General features: G+C 43.0%; 1 protein-coding gene across 3 annotated transcripts in view; it reads left to right on the top strand.

Moving 5' to 3' along the window:
• LOC131952283 (uncharacterized) overlaps positions 1-12,619 on the top strand; it is a 45,580-nt gene that overhangs the window by 21,081 nt on the left and 11,880 nt on the right. For all 3 annotated transcript variants that reach the window (XM_059314888.1, XM_059314887.1, XM_059314889.1), the window contains exons 2-6: positions 4,026-4,392; positions 7,376-7,463; positions 9,674-9,849; positions 10,280-10,397; positions 10,695-10,886. In XM_059314888.1, coding sequence (XP_059170871.1) covers positions 4,263-4,392; positions 7,376-7,463; positions 9,674-9,849; positions 10,280-10,397; positions 10,695-10,886 — 704 coding nt within the window. In that variant the 5' untranslated portion in view covers positions 4,026-4,262. The remainder of the gene's footprint in view (positions 1-4,025; positions 4,393-7,375; positions 7,464-9,673; positions 9,850-10,279; positions 10,398-10,694; positions 10,887-12,619) is intronic.

Here is a 12,619-nt window from a genome sequence, read left to right as displayed (position 1 = left end):
ACCCTAGTTGGTTTATTGTCCCGTCTCTAGTATGTTATGTCAGGCCTCATATAAGGTTTACCCTAGTTGGTTCATTGTCCTGTCTCTAGTATGTCAGGCCTCATATAAGGTCTACCCTAGTTGGTTTATTGTCCCGTCTCTAGTATGTCAGGCCTCATATAAGGTCTACCCCAGTTGGTACATTGTCCCGTCTCTAGTATGTTATGTCAGGCCTCATATAAGGTCTACCCTAGTTGGTTCATTGTCCCGTCTCTAGTATGTTATGCCAGGCCTCATATAAGGTCTACCCTAGTTGGTTCATTGTCCCGTCTCTAGTATGTCATGTCAGGCCTCATATAAGGTCTACCCTAGTTGGTTCATTGCCCCGTCTCTTATGTTACGTCAGGCTTCATATAAGGTATACCCTAGTTGGTTCATTGTCCCGTCTCTAGTATGTCAGGCCTCATATAAGGTCTACCCTAGTTGGTTCATTGTCCCGTCTCTAGTATGTTATGTCAGGCCTCATATAAGGTCTACCCTAGTTGGTTCATTGTCCCTTCTCTAGTATGTCAGGCCTCATATAAGGTCTACCCTAGTTGGTTCATTGTCCCGTCTCTAGTATGTTATGTCAGGCCTCATATAAGGTCTACCCTAGTTGGTTCATTGTCCCGTCTCTAGTATGTTATGTCAGGCCTCATATAAGGTCTACCCTAGTTGGTTCATTGTCCCTTCTCTAGTGTGTCAGGCCTCATATAAGGTCTACCCTAGTTGGTTCATTGTCCCCTCTCTTATGTTATGTCAGGCCTCATATAAGGTCTACCCTAGTTGGTTCATTGTCCCGTCTCTAGTATGTCAGGCCTCATATAAGGTCTACCCTAGTTGGTTTATTGTCCCGTCTCTAGTATGTTATGTCAGGCCTCATATAAGGTCTACCCTAGTTGGTTCATTGTCCCGTCTCTAGTATGTTATGTCAGGCCTCATATAAGGTCTACCCCAGTTGGTACATTGTCCCGTCTCTAGTATGTTATGTCAGGCCTCATATAAGGTCTACCCTAGTTGGTTCATTGTCCCGTCTCTAGTATGTTATGCCAGGCCTCATATAAGGTCTACCCTAGTTGGTTCATTGTCCCGTCTCTAGTATGTCAGGCCTCATATAAGGTCTACCCTAGTTGGTTCATTGTCCCGTCTCTAGTATGTCATGTCAGGCCTCATATAAGGTCTACCCTAGTTGGTTCATTGTCCCGTCTCTAGTATGTCAGGCCTCATATAAGGTCTACCCTAGTTGGTTCATTGTCCCGTCTCTTATGTTATGTCAGGCCTCATATAAGGTCTACCCTAGTTGGTTCATTGTCCCTTCTCTAGTATGTCAGGCCACATATAAGGTCTACCCTAGTTGGTTTATTGTCCCTTATGTTATGTCAGGCCTCATATAAGGTCTACCCTAGTTGGTTCATTGTCCCGTCTCTAGTATGTTATGTCAGGCCTCATATAAGGTCTACCCTAGTTGGTTCATTGTCCCGTCTCTAGTATGTTATGTCAGGCCTCATATAAGGTCTACCCTAGTTGGTTCATTGTCCCGTCTCTAGTATGTCAGGCCTCATATAAGGTCTACCCTAGTTGGTTCATTGTCCCGTCTCTAGTATGTCAGGCCTCATATAAGGTCTACCCTAGTTGGTTTATTGTCCCGTCTCTTATGTTATGTCAGGCATCATATAAGGTCTACCCTAGTTGGTTCATTGTCCCTTCTCTAGTATGTCAGGCCACATATAAGGTCTACCCTAGTTGGTTCATTGTCCCGTCTCTAGTATGTTATGTCAGGCCTCATATAAGGTCTACCCCAGTTGGTACATTGTCCCGTCTCTAGTATGTTATGTCAGGCCACATATAAGGTCTACCCTAGTTGGTTTATTGTCCCGTCTCTTATGTTATGTCAGGCCTCATATAAGGTCTACCCTAGTTGGTTCATTGTCCCTTCTCTAGTATGTCAGGCCACATATAAGGTCTACCCTAGTTGGTTCATTGGCCCGTCTCTAGTATGTCAGGCCTCATATAAGGTCTACCCTAGTTGGTTCATTGTCCCGTCTCTAGTATGTTATGTCAGGCCTCATATAAGGTCTACCCTAGTTGGTTCATTGTCCCGTCTCTAGTATGTCAGGCCTCATATAAAGTCTACCCTAGTTGGTTCATTGTCCCGTCTCACGTTGTTGAAGTCAGGAAAAAAATGTAAGAAAAAAATTCCAGGCGAATGGTTTTTAATAAGCCATGGTTCGATAATTCGATAAGCCGTTAATCTCTAGCTAACGTCCGACCTGATGTGGAGGTAAGGGAAGTAATCGTTCACGTTATAGCTGGATGGTTCATCAAGCCGTGTAAGGGAGATTAGTCCGGAGGATTATTTGTTTTTTCAGGTAGGAATAATTGAAAGGAAACAATGTCAAGAAAGGATGGATTGTTCTCTACCCAGTGAACGCAAGGGAAATAACTCTTTGTTATTTACGAAATGACGTATTGGTGGTCCTCAGGGAACGACTAGATTTCTATTTTTGGACCCCGTTCGCTAAAATATTTGTTGCGGGGCTGGTTTAGCTCAAAAATACATTCACAAATAATTTTTGTTATTTTACTCGAGAAAACAGTGTTATGTTAGTTTTACTGGAACCTTGAGTCCCGATGAGAAAACATTCGTAGAAATCCGAAAGTGACGAAATAGAGCCAACTTGTTTAAATAGATTATGCTAATAAATATTTATTAAAATGTAATTATTAAATTTAAATATTTAATTAGGGGTCATCCATAAATGACGTCACCCTTTTTTGGACGATTTTTACCCCCCCCCCCCCTCCCCTCTGTCACACATCGTCACAAAAAGCCATACCCCCCCCCCTTAAAATGACGTCACACCGCAGCCTACAACCCCCCGCTCCCTTAAAATTGCAGTTGAATTATTTTAAAAACATCGATATTTTTCTAAATCTTGTCTGAACTCTGTCAAAATAGAGTGTTTTAATCAATTCCTAATACAATTTATTAAAACAGTATTCTAAAACGCGAAATAACGTCTAAAAGTCGTTTTCTAACATTGCTTTTTTATAATGCAAAAGTGTGACGTCGCACCATCTGAACCCCCCCCCCCTCCCCCTCATCACACACAAAATTACAGACCCCCTCTCCCCCCTACGAGTGTGACGTCATTATGGACGACCCCTTAATAGCTATAAACTAGAGGGAATAAACATTAAATTAAAGGATGATGCAGAGAATAAGAAATGTGTAAATGGGTCTATTTCTGGAACATTGTAAAAATATGCCTTACGTAAGACCAGAGGCGTAGCGACCCCTCCCGGCGCCCGGGGACAAACTTTCGATTAGCACCCCCGCTCAAGATTTCTCGATTTGCACCCCCCCCCTCAAACTTTCGATTTGCACCCCACCCCTCTCAAGATTTCGATTTACACCCCCCCCCCTCAAACTTTCGATTTGCACCCCCCCCCAAGCTTTCAATTTATTTTTCCAACCCATTTTGGCGCCCCCTAAGTTCGGTGCCCGGGGACATATGTCCCCCCCGCCCCCCACCCCCACGCTACGTCTTTGCGTAAAACTCTTCACAAACTAGACTGACTCGACGTGGCCTGCCTTAGTCTGGTTCACCCACCCTTCTCTTCTTCCAGATAAGTAGGTCGTTGATATACTAAGTAGGTCGTTGATGTACTAAGTAGGTCGTTGATGTAATAAGTAGGTCGTTGATGTACTAAGTAGGTCGTTGATGTACTAAGTAGGTCTTTGATGTACTAAGTAGGTCGTTGATGTACTAAGTAGGTCGTTGATGTACTAAGTAGGTCGTTGATGTAATAAGTAGGTCGTTGATGTACTAAGTAGGTCGTTGATGTACTAAGTAGGTCGTTGATGTACTAAGTAGGTCTTTGATGTACTAATTAGGTCGTTGATGTACTAATTAGGTCGTTGATGTACTAAGTAGTCGCTGATGTACTAAGTAGGCCTCACTTATCTACCAGGTTGACACAATGTCTACATTTTCGTACTACAGGGTTCTGGAGATTGTAAGGCCACCAGCGGTCAACCGCAGACCTTCTAAGGTCATCTGCGGTCCACTTCAGGCCTGCTAGGTCACCAGCGGTCAACCGCCGACCTGTTAAGGTCATCAGAGGTCCACCTTAGGTCTCGTAAGGTCACCAGTGGCCCAAACTTAGCCCTGAATATCAGCCTTGACCCAGGCCTTCTCAGGTGACCAGGTCCACTCAGAGCTGGTCACTAGCGGTCAGCCATGAGTCTCCTGTACGACAAGGTCATCAACATCATCAACAAGCCCCCAGTGGAGCGTCAGGATGGCGAGATCGAGCAGATCCTGCCCTGGTTCAGGAAAAAGTCGGATCTTTTCAAATCTTTACACACAGGTTCGTGCTGTGCTTTCAGTTGTGGCAATAGTGTTTGATGCTTTAGTCGTGTGAATAGTGGTTTTGACATAAGTTGTTCCCTGAAGTATTAGTTGTGTGAACTAAGTTTGTGATTTATGTTATGTAAATACTGTTTTGTTTGTTACCTTAGTTATTTGTTGTTTGTCACTTAAAATGTGTAAATAGATTTCTAATAACAATGTGAAGAGGTTGAGTTTAAATAAAATATGTTACCTTAGGAAATAGTTGTAGTCAGCTTTAGCTGCTAAGGAATAAGAGTTTATAACAAACGTAAAGGTGTTCATTCACATACAGAGACGTATACATAAAGGCATATATATATACATATATACATATATACATATATATATATATCGTGCGGCGTCAAAACGGCCAATGACAAAACGGCTCCGTCAAAACGACCCCGACAAAACGGCCCCGTCAAAACGACCCCGTCAAATCGTCCCCGTCAAAAGGGCCAGCGACATATGGACCCCGTCATATAGGCTCCCGACAAATAGGCTCCCGTCATTTAGGCTACCGACAAATAGGCTCCCGTTATATAGGCTCCCGACAAAAGGGCTCCAGTCAATAAGGCTCCTGACAAATAGGCTCCCGTCATTTTGGCTCCCGACATATAGGCTCCCGTCATTTAGTTTTTTCCACAAAACGGCCCCCGTCATTACGACTCCCGACAAATAGGCTAGCGTCATTTTGGCTCACGACAAAAAGGCTCCTGTCAATTTGGCTCCAGACAAAAGGACCACTGACAAAACCTGACTAAGTCTCCCGGCAAAGCGGTCTGCCAGTGAGAGTTAGCTTATCCAACACTCTTATGTAATACAACCAGGGGCGGAACTACAGTGCCGCCAGACCCCGCAATGCGGGGGGGGGGGGGAGGGGGAGCCCTTTAGGGGCCCACAGCCGACCATAATTTAAAAAATATATAGTTTAAAAATATAATTTTCTTGCATTTTTAACTTGATGGTTGTTATGTAAAAAGATTACTATAGCTGCGATTGGATTATCTTTATTCTATAGACACCACCCCACGCTCTTGTATTCTTTTTCCCTATGTTTTTAAACCACTGTGAAAGCCGAGTCCTCTTTCTCCTACAATCAAACTTATCAAAGATAAGTAAACGTCCAAACCACTTCCATGACTTATTTCCCTTTTTTAAATAGTCAAATAGGGGTGCTCATAAGCTCCTTTAAATAGATTTGCACTAAACAAATTAAAAGGTAATTACTTCTCTTAATAATTATTTTTTATAAAGTACTTACTAAAGAATGACATTGTACAAAAAGGAAATGCATTTAAAATTATTAATATAAATACAAAAAAACTTTAAAATTTACATAAAACGAGACACCATAACTTATACAAAGCTTTCATGTTTTATATATTTTTATACTTTTGACTTACTTGTGATTAAAAGATCTGATAGCAGAGATAAAATAAACTAAAAATTTAAAACAGACTATTGCACTTACACACATGACATGTTGTAATTTGCTTAATTGAAAAAAAAAACAATCATTTTTTCAAAACCCGAACAGGCCAGCAATGAGAATCCTATGTTCTTATTGTGTGTTTGTATATATATATATATATATATATATATATATATATATATATATATATATATATATATATATATATATATATATATGTATATATAGATGTAGATGTAGATGTAGATGTAGATGTAGATGTAGATGTAGATGTAGATGTAGATGTAGATGTAGATGTAGATATGGGGGGGGGGGCTAAAAATATTTTTGCGGGGTGGCCCATTTTTTCTAGTTCCGCCACTGAATACAACGTATGCATCTCTTGTTCGGCAGGCCTTATTTTTATATTTATCTATTATAAAATATAGTATCATTTAATTTAAGGCTCATCTATCTATGACATCCATAATTGAGTCGGTTATAGGCTGTTCCAACTCAGTGTGTGGGGAGAAGGGTCCACGTTATACCTTCCTACCTGCAGTATGCTTGTAGGTTATCAAAACAAAATGCTGTTATCATGTAAACATCATGTATATCATACATGTACACTTCTGTGTTCGCTTTTAAGCAATAGATCTTTACTGTTGTAAATTAAACACTATCAAAACTTTAGAATTGGTGGAATTTAGCTGTTAAGGGCTCGATTTGTTTGTGAATTAATGTTGGTTCATGAAAAACAATTTCGTTCGGGCATTTAAAAGAATTTATAGTGGTATTGGAGGTAGGACAAAATGGTTACTTTTATGCCAATAGTGGTCATTCATTAGTCTGGAGCCAATATGTCGGGAGTCATTTTGTCAAAAGCCAATATGTCGGTAGCCCAATTGCCTGGAGCCAATATGTCGGGAGCCCATTTGTCGGTAGCCAATATGTCGTGAGCCCATTTGTCGGGAGCCCATTTGTCTTGAGCCCTTATGTCGGGAGCCAATATGTCGGGAGCCGCTTTGTCGGGAGCCAATATGTCCTGAGCCTATTTGTCAGGGGTTAATATGTCGGGAGTCCATTTGTCGGGAGCCTAAATATCGGGAGTCCATTTGTCGGGAGCATATATGTCGCAAGTCAATATGACGGGAGCCCATTTGACGGGAGCCAATAAGTCGGGGCCCTTTTGACGGGGCTATTTTGACTGGGTCGTTTTGTCGGGGGTCGATTTGACGGGGTCAAATTAACGGGGCCGTTTTGACGGGGCCGATTTGTCCCGGGCCGTTTTGACAGGGCACCATATATATATATATATATATATATATATATATATATATATATATATATATATATATATATATATATATATATATATATATATATATATATATATATATGTATATATTTATACATATATATATATGTGTGTGTGTGTGTGTGTGTGTGTGTGTGTACTGCCAACCCATGTATTTTAACAGCACAACAACCCATATCTAGCCAACACCTGCATTTTACCAACATGACAACCCATGTTTTTCTGCTGCAGATATTGTACGGGACATTGTGAAAAACTGCAAGTTTACCCCAACCAAACGCGACAGCGTCATCATCCGGCAGATGGACAAAGGCGACTGGTAAAGATTAGGGTTTAGTTAACTCACGTGTAAAGATTGGGGTTTAGTTAACTCACGTGTAAAGATTAGGGTTTAGTTAACTCACGTGTAAAGATTAGGGTTTAGTTAACTCACGTGTAAAGATTAGGGTTTAGTTAACTCACGTGTAAAGATTAGGGTTTAGTTAACTCACGTGTAAAGATTAGGGTTTAGTTAAATCACCTGTAAAGATTAGGGTTTAGTTAACTTACGTGTAAAGATTAGGCTTTAGTTAACTCACGTGTAAAGATTAGGGTTTAGTTAACTCATGTGTAAAGATTAAGGTTTAGTTAACTCACGTGTAAAGATTAGGGTTTAGTTAACTCACGTGTAAAGATTAGGGTTTAGTTAACTCACGTGTAAAGATTAGGGTTTAGTTAACTCACGTGTAAAGATTGGGGTTTAGTTAACTCACGTGTAAAGATTAGGGTTTAGTTAACTCACGTGTAAAGATTGGGGTTTAGTTAACTCACGTGTAAAGATTAGGGTTTAGTTAACTCACGTGTAAAGATTAGGGTTTAGTTAAATCACCTGTAAAGATTAGGGTTTAGTTAACTTACGTGTAAAGATTAGGCTTTAGTTAACTCACGTGTAAAGATTAGGGTTTAGTTAACTTACGTGTAAAGATTAGGCTTTAGTTAACTCACGTGTAAAGATTAGGGTTTAGTTAACTCATGTGTAAAGATTAAGGTTTAGTTAACTCACGTGTAAAGATTAGGGTTTAGTTAAATCACCTGTAAAGATTTGGGTTTAGTTAACTCACGTGTAAAGATTAGGGTTTAGTTAACTTACGTGTAAAGATTAGGGTTTAGTTAACTCACGTGTAAAGATTAGGGTTTAGTTAACTTACGTGTAAAGATTAGGGTTTAGTTAACTCACGTGTAAAGACTAGGGTTGTTTTAGTTAACTCACTGATAAACTCATAAGGTTTAACACATGGCGATGGTCGGGATATAAAGCTCAAAAACTTGTGAAAAAGTTTACATTGTTTTGTTTTGTTAAAGCATTTAGAACTCCTTTCATTTCAATAATTATCTACTGAACCATCCTGATTCTAGTGTCGCCTGACGCTTGAGGCGCCCCCTAGGGCTCTCTGTCCTAGATGGGTTGCTGTCCCAGAAAATAACGTTTTAGTAGGTTAGGTTTAATAATTTATGAGAGGGAGGGGGGGGGGTTGAGGCGTATTTTTTATTTCCTCGCTTTAAGTGAAACTGATAAAAAAAAATGAGGCCGTTAAAAAAAGAGTTTTGTTCGACACTAAATGTTTATTTAGCAACTGGTTTCCACAATAAATATTCAAAGAAAATTTTGATTCTTCAAACTAAAGTTACCTTTCATAGCACAAGTAATGTAAAATATAATTGCCAAGCTGGGTTTAGCAGTTGTGTGTTGGTAAAAAAAATCATGGATTAACTGATTAGATTTCAAACCCAATCAACCGTAACAAGCGTACAACATGTGGTGATGTATTGTACAGTGTGTCGTTTTAGCTGCACCGCCGCAACACACGATACAAAATTGTAAGAACCTGTTCAGTAGCTTCACGTCTGCCTGTACCCTATTATTCTGTGAGGTTATGACGTGTCTGGTCCATTGAAGGCTGGAGGGGCAAGGGGCGGCCAAACTTGCACCATAAAAACGAAATTGAAAGCTTGGAGCCACAAATAATTCTGTGCCGTTCCGATTGATCGAACCAAACGTGTCGACCGTGATACAATCAGTGGCGTGTCTGGCCATCTTGTCATAATCACCAATGTGTCTCAGACAGGAAAAAAAGCAAATGGATTTTTGAAAAAGAATTTTAACAAATATAAAAATCTCCATTATAATAAACTTTAAAATGCATTGAAAATTTAAAAATAAGACTTAGTAAAAGCATCCGTGGTTGAAATGTGCAAAATATTTTGATATTACCAATTTTTTTTCTATTAATGATGTTTGAATTGAAACAAAACGCATTACAATAGTAAAGAAACAGTCACACTCTTGCCCCCCCCCCCCTCCCCACTCCCTATTTATAAAGAATTATGTTTTTGGGTGTGAAAGTAAAGTCCAGCAAATGATATTATTCCCATTATCTAAATTATTATTCGATATGTTTGGCCCTAATTGGGATAGAACATCAAAACGTGATAGCCTTAGATACAAACAAGTTAACAGTTGTAACAGACCCCCCCCCCCCCACTCGCCAGTTTCTACATCATCCTAAGTGGCAGTGTGGCCATCCACATCAACACCACACTGACGGAGGAGGAGTACCCAGCCATAAAGGAGACCCAGCTCATCGAAGAGGCCCTGGTTGAGAGGGAGGCCGCACTGGGGCGCGCCCTGGACAGGACAAAATACGGAATTTACGTCGGCAAAATTGGTGAGACCCCTACATTTTTGCCTTGCTCCTTCTAAAAATGCAAGACCCCCTCCCCCATAAAGTGACGTCATAGTTACCACCCCTTAAAAATTGCTATTGCTGTTATTTTAAGAAACACTAATTAATTACCCCCCCCCCCCCTCTAATCTAACAACGTCACAAAAGTGCGTACCCATACCCATAAGGCATGTGACGTCATTGATTGATGACCCAAACAAACTCGCAAAACAAAATGCTTTATCAGGCTAACAGTGTTTGTTCAACATTTACTTCCCATCAAATGGTTAAACTCGAATATTTTGTCCCTACCAAACTGTCAGTTTATTCAAATTCTGTCCCTGATGTGCAGACGGCGCTAGAGGTCCAGCCTGGAGTCATGAGACCTGGGCTAAGTTGATATTGATTGAGATAAACGTCGCTTTGTTTTCAGATGCAGGAAAAAGTTTCGGTGAGCTGGCCTTGATCAATGCTGATTGTGTGCGTAACGCCACAATCATTGCAGACGAGTCGACGGATCTGCTCTCTGTTGACAGGGATCTTTACAACAGGTGAGGCTGTTTACTATGATCTTTACAATAGGTGACACTGTATAACATGATCTTTACAACAGGTGAGGCTGTTTAACATGATCTTTACAGCAGGTAACGCTGTTTCACGTGCACGGGTTAATGACACGTGCATTGAGTGCTGTCTGTATTTACGTGATCACAGTCTTAATGACAATATTAAATATTGTCTTTATATAAACATATATATATATATATATATATATATATATATATATATATATATATATATATATATATATATATATTTTTTTTTTTTTTATATACCCCTTGTACCAGGTCACTGAGAGCCTTCCAGACCCACGAGTTCGAGCAGAGAAAAGATTTTGTCAGCTCCTTCCCCATGTTCCACTCGTGGGCGCCCCGCTACAAGAAGATGATGGCCATGAGTCTCAAGAAACAGGTGCTGCGGTTTGAGGACACGATCGTCAAGCAGGGGAACGCTGTTGATGGCATACATTTCATCATCAGGTGCTCACTTGGTGGGGCGGGGTGGGGGGTGGTGTGGGGGGTGGGGGTGGGGGAACGCTGTTGATGGCATACACTTCATTATCAGGTGCTTACTTGGTGGGGTGGGGGTGGGGGGTGGGGGTGGGGGTGGGGGAACGCTGTTGATGGCATACACTTCATTATCAGGTGCTTACTTGGTGGGGTGGGGGTGGGGGGTGGGGGTGGGGGAACGCTGTTGATGGCATACACTTCATTATCAGGTGCTTACTTGGTGGGGTGGGGGTGGGGGGTGGGGGTGGGGGAACGCTGTTGATGGCATACACTTCATTATCAGGTGCTTACTTGGTGGGGTGGGGGTGGGGGGTGGGGGTGGGGGAACGCTGTTGATGGCATACACTTCATTATCAGGTGCTCACTTGGTGGGGTGGGGTGAGGGGGTGGGGGGACGCTGTTGATGGCATACACTTCATTATCAGGTGCTCACTTGGTGGGGTGGGGTGAGGGGGTGGGGGGGTGGGGGGGACGCTGTTGATGGCATACACTTCATTATCAGGTGCTCACTTGGTGGGGTGGGGTGAGGGGGTGGGGGGTGGGGGGACGCTGTTGATGGCATGCACTTCATTATCAGGTGCTCACTTGGTGGGGTGGGGGTGGGGTGGGGGTGGGGGTGGGGGGACGCTGTTGATGGCATACACTTCATTATCAGGTGCTCACTTGGTGGGGTGGGGGTGGGGTGGGGGTGGTGGGACGCTGTTGATGGCATACACTTCATTATCAGGTGCTCACTTGGTGGGGTGGGGGTGGGGTGGGGGTGGGGGTGGGGGGGACGCTGTTGATGGCATACACTTCATTATCAGGTGCTCACTTGGTGGGGTGGGGGTGGGGTGGGGGTGGGGGTGGGGGGACGCTGTTGATGGCATACACTTCATTATCAGGTGCTCACTTGGTGGGGTGGGGGTGGGGTGGGGGTGGGGTGGGGGAAAGCTGTTGATGGCATACACTTCATTATCAGGTGCTCACTTGGTGGGGTGGGGGTGGGGTGGGGGTGGGGTGGGGGAAAGCTGTTGATGGCATACACTTCATTATCAGGTGCTCACTTGGTGGGGTGGGGGTGGGGTGGGGGTGGGGTGGGGGTGGGGTGGGGGGACGCTGTTGATGGCATGCACTTCATTATCAGGTGCTCACTTGGTGGGGTGGGGTGAGGGGGTGGGGGGTGGGGGGACGCTGTTGATGGCATACACTTCATTATCAGGTGCTCACTTGGTGGGGTGGGGTGAGGGGGTGGGGGGGTGGGGGGACGCTGTTGATGGCATACACTTCATTATCAGGTGCTCACTTGGTGGGGTGGGGTGAGGGGGTGGGGGGTGGGGGGACGCTGTTGATGGCATACACTTCATTATCAGGTGCTCACTTGGTGGGGTGGGGTGAGGGGGTGGGGGGTGGGGGGACGCTGTTGATGGCATGCACTTCATTATCAGGTGCTCGGGGGCCTCACTTGTTAGAGGGTGGGGATGGATTAAAGCGTTGTCATGAACTGTGTGTTTCTATTCAACACACCCACCGAATTGTTCACTTTTAGCCAGGCTCCACCCACCACAGAACGAGGCTACGATCTCAGGCACGACCCTCAGATGACTCTAATGAGTAAGCCTAATGACTCTAATGAGTAGGCCTACCACCCACCCAATTAGGGCTCCCATTGATTGTTGTAAGGGGAGGGTGAAACCACGGAGGCGTCACTTCTTTGTATTCCA

The sequence above is a fragment of the Physella acuta genome, unplaced genomic scaffold (genome assembly GCF_028476545.2).
Source record: "Physella acuta isolate Inbredline_101_S28 unplaced genomic scaffold, ASM2847654v3 ptg000863l, whole genome shotgun sequence".
In the NCBI taxonomy this organism is placed as follows: domain Eukaryota; kingdom Metazoa; phylum Mollusca; class Gastropoda; family Physidae; genus Physella; species Physella acuta.
Note: the sequence above shows the minus strand (reverse complement) of the source record. Positions and strands in the feature narration are given on the sequence as shown.